The following is a 13,672-nucleotide window of genomic DNA, read 5'->3' on the forward strand; positions in this document are numbered from 1 at the left end:
AGTTGCATGGTCACAAATGGATCTGAAATCTGAATATTTGTGGTTTTAATTCAAGATGGCAGGCCACAGGCACAAAACAAAAATCATCTTTAAGGATTTAGTTTGGAAGAATAGTGAAAGATTCCCACCAATATGTTCACCAAATACTATAGAAGCCAACATAGTTGAGTTATCCTTGTGAAGGCAGGGTGCACAAAGTACTGTAAACAGTGGAATGAATATTTGTGAAATTTTTTTGGGGAAATAACTATATAATTTACTATGTAATTTTAGTTAATTCCATGGAATCATTATGAAAATGTCACATTTTTCCACATATTTCCGAATTAAAACAGCATAGTTGTGGTAGTATTTATTTTATACAATCTTTTTGTTCATCTTTATCAAGGATGTGAATAATTGTGGAGGACAGTGTATTTGCTTTTGAGAATAGTCTGTTATCCAACCAGCTGGAGTTTGTGTCCAGATGTTCAGGTGATAATTCAGCCCCTTCACTTTAAGCCATTATAACAGTAACAACAGCATTATACATGATATGTTCTTTATTTCATAAACAGAAATTGTGTCTAGACAAAAAATCTGTAATTTGAATAACACTAGCAATTGAAATGAATGAAAATGGGATTCACAATACTGTATTTACAACAGGTGTAAGTAATTAAATTCATTAGGATCATGTAGCATTCAAAAATTAAAAAGGGTAAAGACTCTTAGTAACAGAATATGCAAATAACACCTATTTCAATTTGACAATATTAACACAAAACAGTCGCCTAGAAAAAAAAAAAAAAAAAAACTGTGAGAAATAAAACAACCTTGTGACTATAAGCGGAACCATTACATTAAAAAAAAAAAAATGATGCACCGAAATCGACCAATACAATAATCCATAGAATCCTTGTAAAAAGCATGTAGAAAAAACACCTGATGCAGTTTGCTGATACAGTCATTGACCAGTTGTGAGAGGTATGGAGGATTTCACAGGTAGATAAGTGTGAGAAAAGTCCGTGCTGTTAACCTGGGGATGGGGGCGAAGTGCCCTGCATACACTCATTTCACTTGAATGTGAAGTATGGCCTCTGTAAGTTCTAAGGCAAATCATTGGAGGTGCACTTGTATCCATTTGACTCTGTTACTATCCATTAGTTGAATGGACAGGACATGGAGAAGCATAGTAATTGATGAAAATTATTTTTTTTTCAGTTTAAAAAACACTAGACTGTCCACCCAATTGAGTCTTATTAGATTTCTATGTACATGGCAAATTCATAAAACAAACAATATGACAACTCATTTTGTAAACATACTTAGTTTTTTTTTTTCCACTTTGAATGATCTCAGCTTGTGTATTCAGTCAGGATACCAGTATAAAGTTGAGCAAACTGAAAAAAAGTTTCATTCCTCTGTGAACAGAACAATTGGAAAGCCAGTGTTAATGTTCTGGAGAAGCAGCACACACACACACACAAAAAACCAACGATAAAACACGCACAACACAAAGATCTAAGAAAAAGGAGACCCTCCTTTGTACTTAGTCAAAATGTCATTGCATCCTTTGCAATGTACAAACACGCAAGATATCTGTAAATCTGCACAGAATTTAAACTTCAGCCAGTCAACAAATCTGATTACATTGCAGGTTTTGCCTTGATTTGGTTAACTGGAGACTTCGAAATCGATTAGGTAAATGTTTTTCGCTCAATTACTATAAAGCATTATTAATATCATTGCTCCAAATAATTATTTAGTCTTTTTTAATGTAGCCCTTACACAGGCATTCAACTGTGTTGTGCAAATCAAATGTTTCAGTCTGTACAGGCAAGGATCAGCTCAGAAGCAGGGAAAAAGAAAGCGTCAGAGAAGGGGTATAATTTCATAAATCCGAGAGAATAAAAAACAGCGACCTTGTTACATTACAAAAACAAGTTAACAGTAGAAAAGTCTTTTCCAGAATCAGAATTTGATTTAAAAAAAAAAAAAAAAAAAAAAAAAAAAATCTTATACCATCGGCACCCTGAGACAATGTTTGAGAGCATCAGAGAAAATCACTTAGGTAGGAAAATCGAGCGCATTGATGCATGATTGAAATGACAGTGCAAAGGGGTGTAGTTAGCAAGCGGGGGCCCAAGCAGGGTCTTAGGCTCCCTGAAACGGTGTCCTTGCCCTCCGCTTAACTTCCTGTAACCATGACAATGCTAAGTAGCGGGAAGAAGGACGATAACTGAAAGCACAGGGAGGACAGCCTTGGCGAAAAGGCCATGTCTTGGACTTTGTTGACAATTGTGAGATCCCCCTTTCAAAAAGGGAGTGCAATTAAGGTCCCCCTCTTCATCACAATTCTTCAGTGTATATTAACCTAACCACTGCTTCATGAAGCAGAGCAAGAAGCAGAAAGAAATTATGTAACATAGAGAAATGCTATGCATTCACTGCTATCCAAACAGCAATAGTCAGAATAAGAGGAGTAGCAGAAGTAGTACGAGAAAAGAGATACCTGTGGATGTCCATATCTATAGCATTTGACGAAGACCGACGAACTCTAATTGCATTATAAAAATCACAGCCAATTTTCAGGCAGACATAGAAATCTGTCAACATTTACTGAGTGTGTGCTTTATCTAAAACATCACATCTTAACTTAGCTTTTTTCCACATTTATTTTGCACAAAAGGCGAAAGAGAAAAACCTTATCTTTCTTTAGTCTCCCTTTAAACTTACATCCGTTGTATTAATTTCAGTCACTTCTGCGTTATAGCAAATTGTATGCATATGAACCTTACATTCTGAAAGTCAGAACAGGACACCACTAATTTGGAGACTGTGGTCAGGTCTTAACTGGGAAGCCCGCTTGTGTGCTCTGCACGCTCCAAGCAAACATGGTTCACAACAAATGTCCACTTCCTGTGTGGATATGCCTAATCCAACAGTTTGGATTCACTCATGCACACTTTCACAGATGCATAACAGGTCCACACGTGCACAGGCACACACACACACACACACACACACACACAAACAGCTGCAATGCCAGCTCTTGTGGCTTGATAACCGTTGGAATGAGGTCAAACTCGTCCAGCCAGAACAGTTTTTTTCTTGTGGGTTTCTATGGGGCTTGCACCAAATGGTGACAGGTTGAGCTCTCTCGCCTTCAGCACTAGTACAACATTTATTACGATAAACCATATATAACCGTACACTCTATAATCACAATTATTTTCTGTTCCCCGATACAGCACACTGTTCTGTACAAAGGACAAATTATGAGTAAAGCTTTGTTTTCACTTTTGTATCTAAGTCACTTGTTACAACTGATAATGTATTTGGACACTGATAATTCACCAAACAATTGACATTTCATTAATGTCGGACTTGAACACAGCACTGAATATGTGCTAAGTTAAACAGAGGACCAAATGAATTCACTTTTCACTTGAAATCTTATTATAGTTTAAAAAATGAAAATAAGAAAAAATTTTCTTTTTTTTTAGCTGAGGACTAAAGCGCTAGAGGCAAACAACAAGACGAAGTAAATCAATTTTACAGGCAACATGCAATCCCATCATATATGTTCTCGACAAAATGTACAATTAGGGCAAATATATGACTATTCCATGTAACTGTTACACCATCCTTTTATAAACAACATCTACTATACTATCACATGGATATTAAACTGATATCTGACTTAGCTTATTAGAGTATTAAACAAATACTAATACAAAGATCAAACATTTCCACTGATTGCGGATTAAGGTTGGGCTTCTTTTTTGCGATTAAAATCGGCTATATATTTTAGCCTAATTTTTCTTTATAAGGAAAAAAAAATTAAAATACAAAAACAAATTTGTTTTTTGGAAGTGCACTTTAAGTGCCAAACTAAGTGCTTACAGATTTTTCGGGGTTTCCGAATCTAAAATATACCCTCTCGAAGTGCTAACCTGTATCATGAGTGCCTCTTGCAGAAAAAGAAAGTGCTGGAAATTAGACCAGTTAGAGTAGGGGATTCCAAGAGAACTTCTTTACGTTGCATTTAAACAGAGTAGGCCTCAATTATTTTTCTGAAAGAGCATAAACTGGACTGTTTATTCTTCAGTGTACACATTTGTTCATACTCTTCAACACCAGAATGTAACACTGAAGATATTCATAAAAGTGGCAATGAATGTCTCAACACATACAAGTCATCTTTAAATACTGATGAGAAAAAAAACCAAAACATTTCCTTATAAAACATTACTCCGCAATACAACTGCCATCACAAGCTGTTTTCACATTTAATAAGAATCTTCAACAGGAAGCAACGGGTTCAATGCAGTTTGAACCACTGGTTAACAGCACACTTTACAATGTCCTCAATGTTCACATCCCATGTACATGCAAGGGGCTCCATTAATGTGTAAGTATGAATGTGTATGCACGTGTGTGGGTGTGTAACAAGCTGATTTCCTGAGATTAAGAATACACAACTTTTTTTTATTCTAGACAGGAAACAGCAATATAATATTTTCCCTCTGCAAAAAAGGCGCTTGATGTAACCCCACGAAAAAGCAACTTTCACTGCTACCTGTACACTTTAGCTGTGACGCTATGCTCCATATTATATACAATACACTATCTACCGAACAAGCACTTAAATATTCACCATTAAAATGTCCAGAGACAATGGTATTGCTGACGTGTGGGGACTTAGCCGTGTAACCTCTGATCAGATTGGTTTGATTACTTGCTTATTTTCAGCACTCTAGAAGGCAAAAGAGGAATGTTTAAATACAAACGTCTGTACAATATGCGCTAAGGGTTTCAGTAGAGAAATGCTAAAAATGAGCGTAGACGCAGCAGACTTTTTTGCATATGAACATGTACAGTCTAGCTGCTGTATAAAATTTGCTGTACAGATTCCGTATTTTATTTATTCTCGTGAACAATATTAAACATTCAGAGTATTTCCTGAGTCTGAACTGCCGTGACAAGGGCCACTAAGAGAGAGAGTTAGACAGAGAAAGAGAGAGAGAGAGAGAGAGAAAGAGAGAGTGAGAGAGAGCAAGAGAGTGAGAGACAGAGAGAAAGAGAGAGAGAAAGAAACTGATATTCTATTAACATTAGGTCCATAGAGGTTTGAGATCTAAGATGTGGTCTGCTCGTCCCTGCTGTGAATAATGGACTGTAATACATAAGGACAGTGTTTCCACTGAAGAGGTTACTGGGGAGGGGGGGGGGGCGTGGGGTAGCACCATGGTGGGTGTCTTTGCGAATGGTTCCCACTCTGTCACGGATTCGAAGAGCATACTCAGAGAACAGTATTGCTGCTGTTAAGACAACTGTAGTGTCGACCTTTAAAAAAAGACAACGAAAGTGAAAAACAAATCGTTACGAAGAGCACTGGCAGAAGCTGACCGACTCACCAACCCCGAGTTGGAGGTTTTTCTGAAAAAAAAAAAACAAACAAAAAAAATAAAACAAAACAAAAAACAAATTAAATAATTAATAAAAAAAACAATAAAAACTAACAGCGAAAGATGCCCGCCGCCGCTAGGTGCAGTCCTTCCTGGGCTGTTCATCGGTTGTACATTTCTCAGTCATTTCCTGGCAGAAATCCACAGTCACCGTCTGGTTGCACTGATCGAAAGAGAGCCCTGACTCTAGGTAAGCCCCGGGGTCCTGCCCCAGCCCCAGCCCCAGCCCCAGCCCCCCCAGGCTGTCCGGCCCGTTGCCCGCCCCCCAGTGGGCGGAGCCGGGCTCGCCCTCCGAGGCGCGGGGGGACTTGAGGGCTCTGACGGGCTCCGGGGTGGGCGAGCCGGAGCTGGGGGTGGTGAGGTCGATGCTGGTGGTGGAGGCGGAGGCGGGGGGGCTGGCGGCGGCGGCGGCGGCGGCGGTGGCGGGGGGGTCGCCGGGCCGCAGGACGGGGCAGCAGCGGTGCAGGGACTGGACCTGCTCGGGGCTCAGCTGGACGTCCCGGCACACCTCCTGGGACAGGCAGGAGAAGTTCTCCAGCAGCTCCCCCATGCAGGCCTTCAGCTGGTTCCGCTCCGTTAGCAGCTTCTCCTTCTCGCAGACCTGCGCCGAAACAGCCACACGCACAAAGGAAAGGGGGTGGGGGGGTTACACTTCCTGTCAATAACTGCACATCATCATAACCACCGTGGAAGTGTGCAGCCTGGATCTGCAGTCGTCTTTAACACTGACTCACAATCAAATGCAAGTGTTCACAGACACAGGTTAGCGGGTGTAAACTAAGCTAAGAAACACTAGCTTTTTATTGTCAATCAGATATATATATCAAAGGGAGAGTTACTATCTCTGTGTTGTACCCCCAAACATCTGGCCTAACCAACACAAGCCTGTGCTTATCAGATGACTGGACCTGTCATCATGTTTAACATATTTAGTTTGTTTGGGGCCTTCAAACAACAAACAGTTGCACTGGGGCCTTCAAAAAATAAACAGTTGCAGTGGGGCCTTCAAACAACAAACGGTTGCGCTGGGGCCATCAAAAAATGAGACAGCTGTGCAGTTTCCAGGCACATCTATCAAGGATGGGAAAGGAGGAGCCGTTATTACCAGCCATCCACCAGGAGTTTCCATCGCACGTCACTCTCGGGCTCCTCTGAGAACCGAGGAGGCTCGAGATCGCATCGAGGATGTGGGGAGAGGCGCGAAAGAGACGCCCGCCAGCGCTCTGCGGCCTGCGAAGCTGCGGCGCAGGAGATCAAAGCCTGAACGTGCGCACGCGAGCGCTCCGCCTCGCCCCGGAAACAGCGTGGGTACCCCGCGCAGGACCGCCCCCGCAGCGCTGCCATGGAAACCCGGGGGTGCACTGGGAGGGGGGGGTGGGGGGGGTGGGGGATGTCGCCCCTTTTGATGATGCCCAAATATAGCGCTGCCCCTTCTGATGATGCCCAATTATAGCGCTACCCCTTCTGATGATGCCCAATTATAGCGCTGCCCCTTCTGATGATGCCCAAATATAGCGCTGCCCCTTCTGATGATGCCCAAATATAGCGCTGCCCCTTCTAATGATGCCCAAATAGAACGCTGTCCCTTCTTCAATATGTGCTTAGTTACTGACTTTGGACATTGGGACACTGTGGGAAAGGGACAGCATCCCTCTAAATAAAGCCAATGCTACCCCATCACTCATAACTGTTCTATGTGGTGTTAAATTAGCACCAGCTAATAACCGCCTGAATAATGTAAGGAAGAAAAATATGTCTTCTAATGGAGCATTCATTCTTTCCTTCTTATCCTGTCCTATTCCAATGCCATAGCAGCACTAATTTTAAATGTACATGTCTGTATATATACACACACACACACACACACACGCACAAACACACGTTATCGTTAGGCTAATGTGTACAGCATACCAGTTTGTGGATCTCGCACTCCAGGTTCAGGATGCAGTCCAGCTTCCTCTTGCGGCAACGTTGGGCGGCGATACGGTTCTTGCTTCGGCGCCGGACGTCGTGGATAAACTCCAGCTGCTCTGAGGTCAGTTTGTGCATTTTTACCATCATTTGGAAGTCATTCCTTGGAAGATTCGTGATTTGATCGACAGGGAAAGGAAGTTTGACCTGCAAGAAAAGAGGCTATTTTGAAAACATATAACAGCACATAAAACAGAAAGTTGACATATTGAAATTTGTTACAGGGATATCACTACGCTTGCTTGAGAAATTGAATCAGAAAACACTGTGAAAGAAATTATACCATCCATTGAAGCAAATGACAGCTAGCAGTTCCTACAACTGCCACAAGATGGTACCATTGCGCTACTGACACCACAAGTTTTATCTGTGGCAATATTTTATGGAAGCTATGACTCACACTTGAGAGAGGATTCTATTTTTTTCTTTTTTTTCAATATGAGTATTTCACAGACACACCAATCTCAGGTACAGGAGAGCAGGTCGATCCAAGAAAAATATTTCAGTATTTCTCCATCAGTCCCCAGTGCTTGGAAAGCAGTTGTCATGAAAGATTGAAGACAGATGACATGCAACAACTTGCCACCTTGTTTCACATTTATGTCAGACAATTACCGGCAGGCACGAGTATGTAAATCAATACTGTCAACCTGCTGGAGACCTGTGGGTGTGACAGAGAGGTTGGACATCACAAGCTAACCCAATGCACTGTGCGCACACACACACACACACACACACACACACAGAGCGAAACGCAGAGAAATGTAACAGAAAGCCAACCTCAGATGCATATAAAAGATAAAGGAAAATAAAGACCAAAAATGAAGGGTTGAAGCCTGTTTGAAGGCTTTATTTTTTATTATTCATGAACACAAATATGATGGTGGAATCTCAGATGCATTTTGTCTTTTTTTTTGTCAAGAGCATCGATGACCTGTTTTCCACCCCCAGGTGCTGGCAAGCCTTCTGATACCCCACATCACTCACAGAAAGCCCTCCAATCGGCCAATTCACCTGGGAACCGTAGCTTCGGGGAGAGACAGAAAGGGAAGAACGTCAGAGAGGAGGAGGAACAAAGAGCGGAGGAAGACAACCCGAGAAATGGGGAGATGAGAGGAACCGCCTCGCTCGCTCGCTCGCCCGCCCGCTCCGACGGCAGTCTTCGCCACAGCGTGTGAGGAACAAAGGCGAGCGGGGGGGGGGGGGGGAGACTCGAGCGCTTTTTTTTTAACGCTCGGCTCTCCCTATCTGCCGAACCTGGCCCAGGTCACCCCTGGAGACTCCTACACCCTCAACCCCACCCAACCGCTAGCAGAGCTGTCATCGCCTAGCTAAAAATAAATATAAAAAAACCGCGTGAACTGGACCCAGAGGTACTGTTGTAGCGCTAATACCCCAAAGAGGCCTGTTAACAGACACAACTGAAGAAGGAAGTTCAGCAGCCACAGATGGAGCTCTCTTTGGGGTCTTTCCTGAAAAGAACTAGCATTCTTTTCTTCCTGGAGGAACCACAACTGTCACATCGCCACCGTATTCCGAATTCTTATTTATTTATGCATGCAGGGCTACGCCGCGGCACACGTACACGCCTTGTTGGTTTAAAAAGCCATGTTCCTCAGGGGAATGAAGGTCTATGCCCATTTATGGTGCTAGTGAAAGAAATATGTACCGATATACCTTCAGCCAAAAGACAATTTGTTATCCGATACATCAGCGCAAAGACCACATGCTAACCCCATCTTGTTCGTTCTGGGGCCTCCAATTTTTAATCACGTCAGTTGGTGAGTACTTGAGTAGCGGTACAGAGCCAAAGTCAGAGGGAAAGTCCCTCGTTGACAAAGCTGGGTTTGAGGAAGGGAAAGCTTAATGTCCTCCTCTTCAGCTCGAAGGACAAACTATGTTCTGCTGCTACCTCACGGTTCTGCTAAGGTACTTCCGTTACTCCGAGAGAGAAACTCAAAAATGTCTTCACTGTCAAAATAACAGTTATCAGTGTGCTTCATTTATACTTGTGCAACTCACACTTGTGTAATTCTTTTAGCTGATTTTGCAAGCTAGCGTTTTTTCAGTCGCTCTTTCACAACAGTGCTCTGACGAAGGCTTGCAGCTGAAATGTAGGGTTTAGAGATGCTTTTGTTCAACAGAAAGCACCATTTTCTTTCAAAGAGCGGTGGAAATTCTTACATCCTAATACGGAGCCCAGCCTGCTTGGTTTCTTATGATTAATATTGCACTGCCTATTGCGAAACACAAAGGGAGAGAATCTGACATGAGGCTTCGACAGAGGCTAGAAGCCACCCGCCAGGAGAACCATGAATAAGTCATGGCTACCGCTTCATCGGCCAGTCGCTGTCCAGCGGGCCCAAAAACAAACCGGTTTTGTGAGGTAGCTACTGGGCCCCCATACCCCACACACAGCCCCAGGGCTGGCTGCGGAAGGCTCCGGAAGACCACACAAGTGAGCCACATTAGCATCCTACACAGGAACAAAAGATCAATCCTTTGTTATGCCTTTAATGAGAGCGTCGGCAGCTCGCTCTCCCTCGCTCGCTCGCTCGCTCTCCCTCAGCAGGGGGAGCGAAGACGGTCGCGAACGCGCCCGCGTTTCGCTGCGTTAAGTCAGGTTCGCACCACCTAGTGCTTTTTTTCTTCTTCTTCTTCTTCTTCTTATTTTTTCTCCCCGCGAGCATGGCTGTCAGGAGTGATGCAGGAGACTGCCATCTCTCCGCTGTGACCTTGTGAGTTTTTTTTCCAGCAACGGGCGAAGGGCTCTATATTTAGCCGCTCTACCAGGAGAACCAGTCCAGTAACAAGGCTAGCATGACAGAGTGCGCCTCTTCGCCGCTCATAAATCCACACCCTCCTGTTCTGGTTTCTCACTCTTTCGCCCCCCAACCCCCCCCCCCCCCCCCCTCTTCCCTCACGCGTTCGGTCATTATTCTACAAATGGGTCCGGAGTGAAAAGTAGGGCTCATCTGTTTCGCAGGGAGGCCTGGCGTCGGAGGCCAGGCAGCTGGGAGACCGAAGGTGCGGTGGTTTGGGCCGGAACTGGCGATGGTGACAGATGGTACTGGAAGCTGTGGGGAGTGAGTAAGTACACACACCTGTCTGTACTTACTGGTGAGGCTGGGGAGGAACTCGGGGGTGTCACGCCTCAGAGATTGCATTGTAGCACACGGCAAATCCGCACACCGCGTTACATCTACTGACTGTCTGTCGGTGTATGCGCAAACAGACACATGAACACACACAAGCACATCATGCACAAACACACACACAAACACACACATCATGCACAAACACACAGACACAGACACATGCGTAAATCATGCACAAATACACACACATACACACATGCACGCATACACACGCATGCATACACACATGCACAACATGCACAGACCAGACACACACACACTCTCTCTCTCTCTCTCTCTCTATCTCACACACACACACACACACACACACACACACACACACCTCTGTGTCAGGTGCATGCTCCCAAGGTCCTGCTTTTCAGCTAAATGACCTTGGGGGTGTGTTTCCATTGATAACATAACCAAGACCACCTTTAATGTTTCACCTTGTACAACCACTGCAGCTACTACTAATACTATTGTTAAAGCTAGTGCTACTACAACCACATCTTGTACTACTATTTTTCTATTGCATCTGTACAACCCACTATCCCACTACTGTCACATAAACAAGCACTGTTTCTACTTCAGCTGTTACCCCTATTATTACTTCTGCCTCAACAACTATTACTTTATTAAAGCAACAACTATTGCCTCAATCCTATAACAAGCTCCTAAACTCTTCGTTCTGAGGCTATAAGCCGTGAGCTTAGGAACAAACCCACTAGAAAGGAACCATAATTCACAGTTCGCGAGCGCAACTGGATGCAGAACAGACGGAACTGCAATGCATTGAGTGTCGCGTGCAACGGTTAAACAGAAATGACTTACAACTGCTAATGGCTTTTAATCACCGTTTTCCCCACAATGGAAAAATGTCCACAGATGAATGCAAATGAATGAACGCACTGCGTGTGGCGCGGCCCAGTTTTGAGTTGACGCGCAACAGGAACGGAGCGGAAATCCAGCACAGTGCAATGGATATCTGAGGCACGAGACCAAGGCCTACGGTGAGGAGGCGGGACGCATCATCTGGCCACTCGATGCGGCCATGTGGTGGGGTCCCAGAAGGGCAGACGGAGGATGCGATCCCAGCCTGCCGGGTCAGCTCTCTCTCTCTCTCTCTCTCTCTCAGCGCTTCCCAGTCATTGGTCAGTCACAGTCCGACGGACAGCAGCTACTCGTCTCGAAGTTGGCCAACATCAATAACAAATAATGACGCGTTCTTCCCCGACCGAGTCCCCCCCCTCGGGATCGTTCGGACGGCGGTGCCAGGTTTCAGCTTGGCACGGGCGCGGGGCTGCGGGGGCGGGGGTAAAGCCCGGCCGCACGCCGCGGGCGTTTTTTTTTCTTTTTTCTTTCCGGCATTCGCATTCTCCCCGTCGCAAGCGCAGAGAGGAACTCTCAGCCGAGACGTGATTTCTGCAGAGCACAGCCCCGTGCTCGGAGGCCACTGAGAATGCGAACGTTCGAGATGAGCGCGTGCGGTTTTTACCCATTCACCAACAGCACTCTTGCCAAATAATATTCAGACCACAAATGTATCATATCGAGAATGGGACAGAAGTCACTGCGACGGTAGCGAAGGAACGGAACTGCTTCTCTTTCCTTTTCTTTTTGGGGCACATTGACTTCCTGTGTGAGTAACACATTCACTAACAGGTTAATTTTTTTTCGCAGGCTAGACGCGTGGATGAGGACAGGCTCTACGCCCATGGGAGCGCACGCCGATGGCGGCCCACGCCTTTTTACGCTGGACGGCGTCGCGTAGGGAAACGCTGCAGAGCACCGCCAGATCGCGCAGAGGACGACGACGGGGGCCTGTGACTTCCTGCTGACCTTTCACCTCTTCCTGTAACATTACGCCCATTTCACCCCAGCAACCGCCGTGCCCGTTTTCCTTTTACAATGTGGGGCAGGGGACAGAGGAAAGGACTCAGGGCCGGAAGGTTCTGCATACGTGAGCAGCGCTGTAGAATTCTCTCACCAAAAACTATACCTCAACAGGCCAAATAACAAAGGCAGCTGTATTACTATATATGACATAAAATATGTAAGATGTTTAACTGAAAATGTGGTGCTCGCCATCTGCTGAGCCAATTCATTACAGGCATTTAGCAGACGCTCTTATCCAGAGCGACTTACACAACTTTTACATAGCATTTTACATTGTATCCATTTATACAGCTGGATATATACTGAAGCAATTTCGGTTAAGTACCTTGGTCAAGGGTACAAGGGCAGTGTCCTACCCGGGAATCGAACCTGCGACCTTTCGGTTACAAGCCCAGTTCCTTACCCACTAGGCTACACTCCGTCCTATTCAGTGCATACAGGCTTTGTGTAGCGTAAACAGTCACCGCACTATAACCTTGGCTTGGGAGTGGCTGAGAGACCCGGTGTGACTTTGAGTACCTTGAATGACTATTGCCTCGGCGAGAGATTAGCTTGCAGTTTAACAACTTCCTTCCTCGCCAGAGTTCATTGTTTCCAGTTTCTCAGTCGCGGCTATTTTTAACAGGGCGCTCTCCGAGTGCGGCCTGACGTTTGCTCTGCGAACACACGGACGCCCTGTAAACACTGCGCTCCCTGGCCCTGTTTATTTACACAGCCAGCTGACTCTGAGAGAGGAGGGGGGGGAAGGGGAAGGGGGGGGGGGGGAGGACGAGGTCCCGGGAAACGTGAGGTGGCACTTCGCGCCGCAGATACTGTAGGTATTTAACCGGGAGGACTTTAGACTCCGCGCCTTGTTAATTATGTAAACACTTGACTTCCACTCTGGCGAGAGGTCCCGCTTTTACGCCGAACGGCAGGCAGTCAAAGTGATATGCATACGTTACGCGCGGGAGCCGAGCGAGGGAGACAGGCTCATTCATAATACATCTTATCGCCGCTGCCAGCGCGCGATAAAACAGAGAGGGGCCGGGAGACAGCGCTACGCAAAGGTCAACAGAGATTTAGCAGGCGATAGCGCTCACAATGGTCTCAGCTCAGCAAGCCAGTCAGTTAAGGTTTATTCACCCAGAACAAAAATGAAAGAGACCAACGGACAAAAGGGGCCTTTTGGTAGGCTTCCTGCTCTTCGGTCTCGTGTTTGAAATGAGATCCATG

General features: G+C 45.2%; 1 protein-coding gene across 3 annotated transcripts in view; it reads right to left on the reverse strand.

Moving 5' to 3' along the window:
* Nucleotides 1-524: 524 nt before the first annotated feature.
* bach2b (BTB and CNC homology 1, basic leucine zipper transcription factor 2b) overlaps nt 525-13,672 on the reverse strand; it is an 84,924-nt gene continuing 71,776 nt past the window's right edge. For all 3 annotated transcript variants that reach the window (XM_035423467.1, XM_035423466.1, XM_035423468.1), the window contains exons 4-5: nt 7,365-7,571; nt 525-6,054 (exon numbers count right to left, since the gene is read on the reverse strand). In XM_035423467.1, coding sequence (XP_035279358.1) covers nt 5,530-6,054; nt 7,365-7,571 — 732 coding nt within the window. In that variant the 3' untranslated portion in view covers nt 525-5,529. The remainder of the gene's footprint in view (nt 6,055-7,364; nt 7,572-13,672) is intronic.

This window comes from Anguilla anguilla, chromosome 6 (assembly GCF_013347855.1).
Source record: "Anguilla anguilla isolate fAngAng1 chromosome 6, fAngAng1.pri, whole genome shotgun sequence".
Taxonomy (NCBI): domain Eukaryota; kingdom Metazoa; phylum Chordata; class Actinopteri; order Anguilliformes; family Anguillidae; genus Anguilla; species Anguilla anguilla.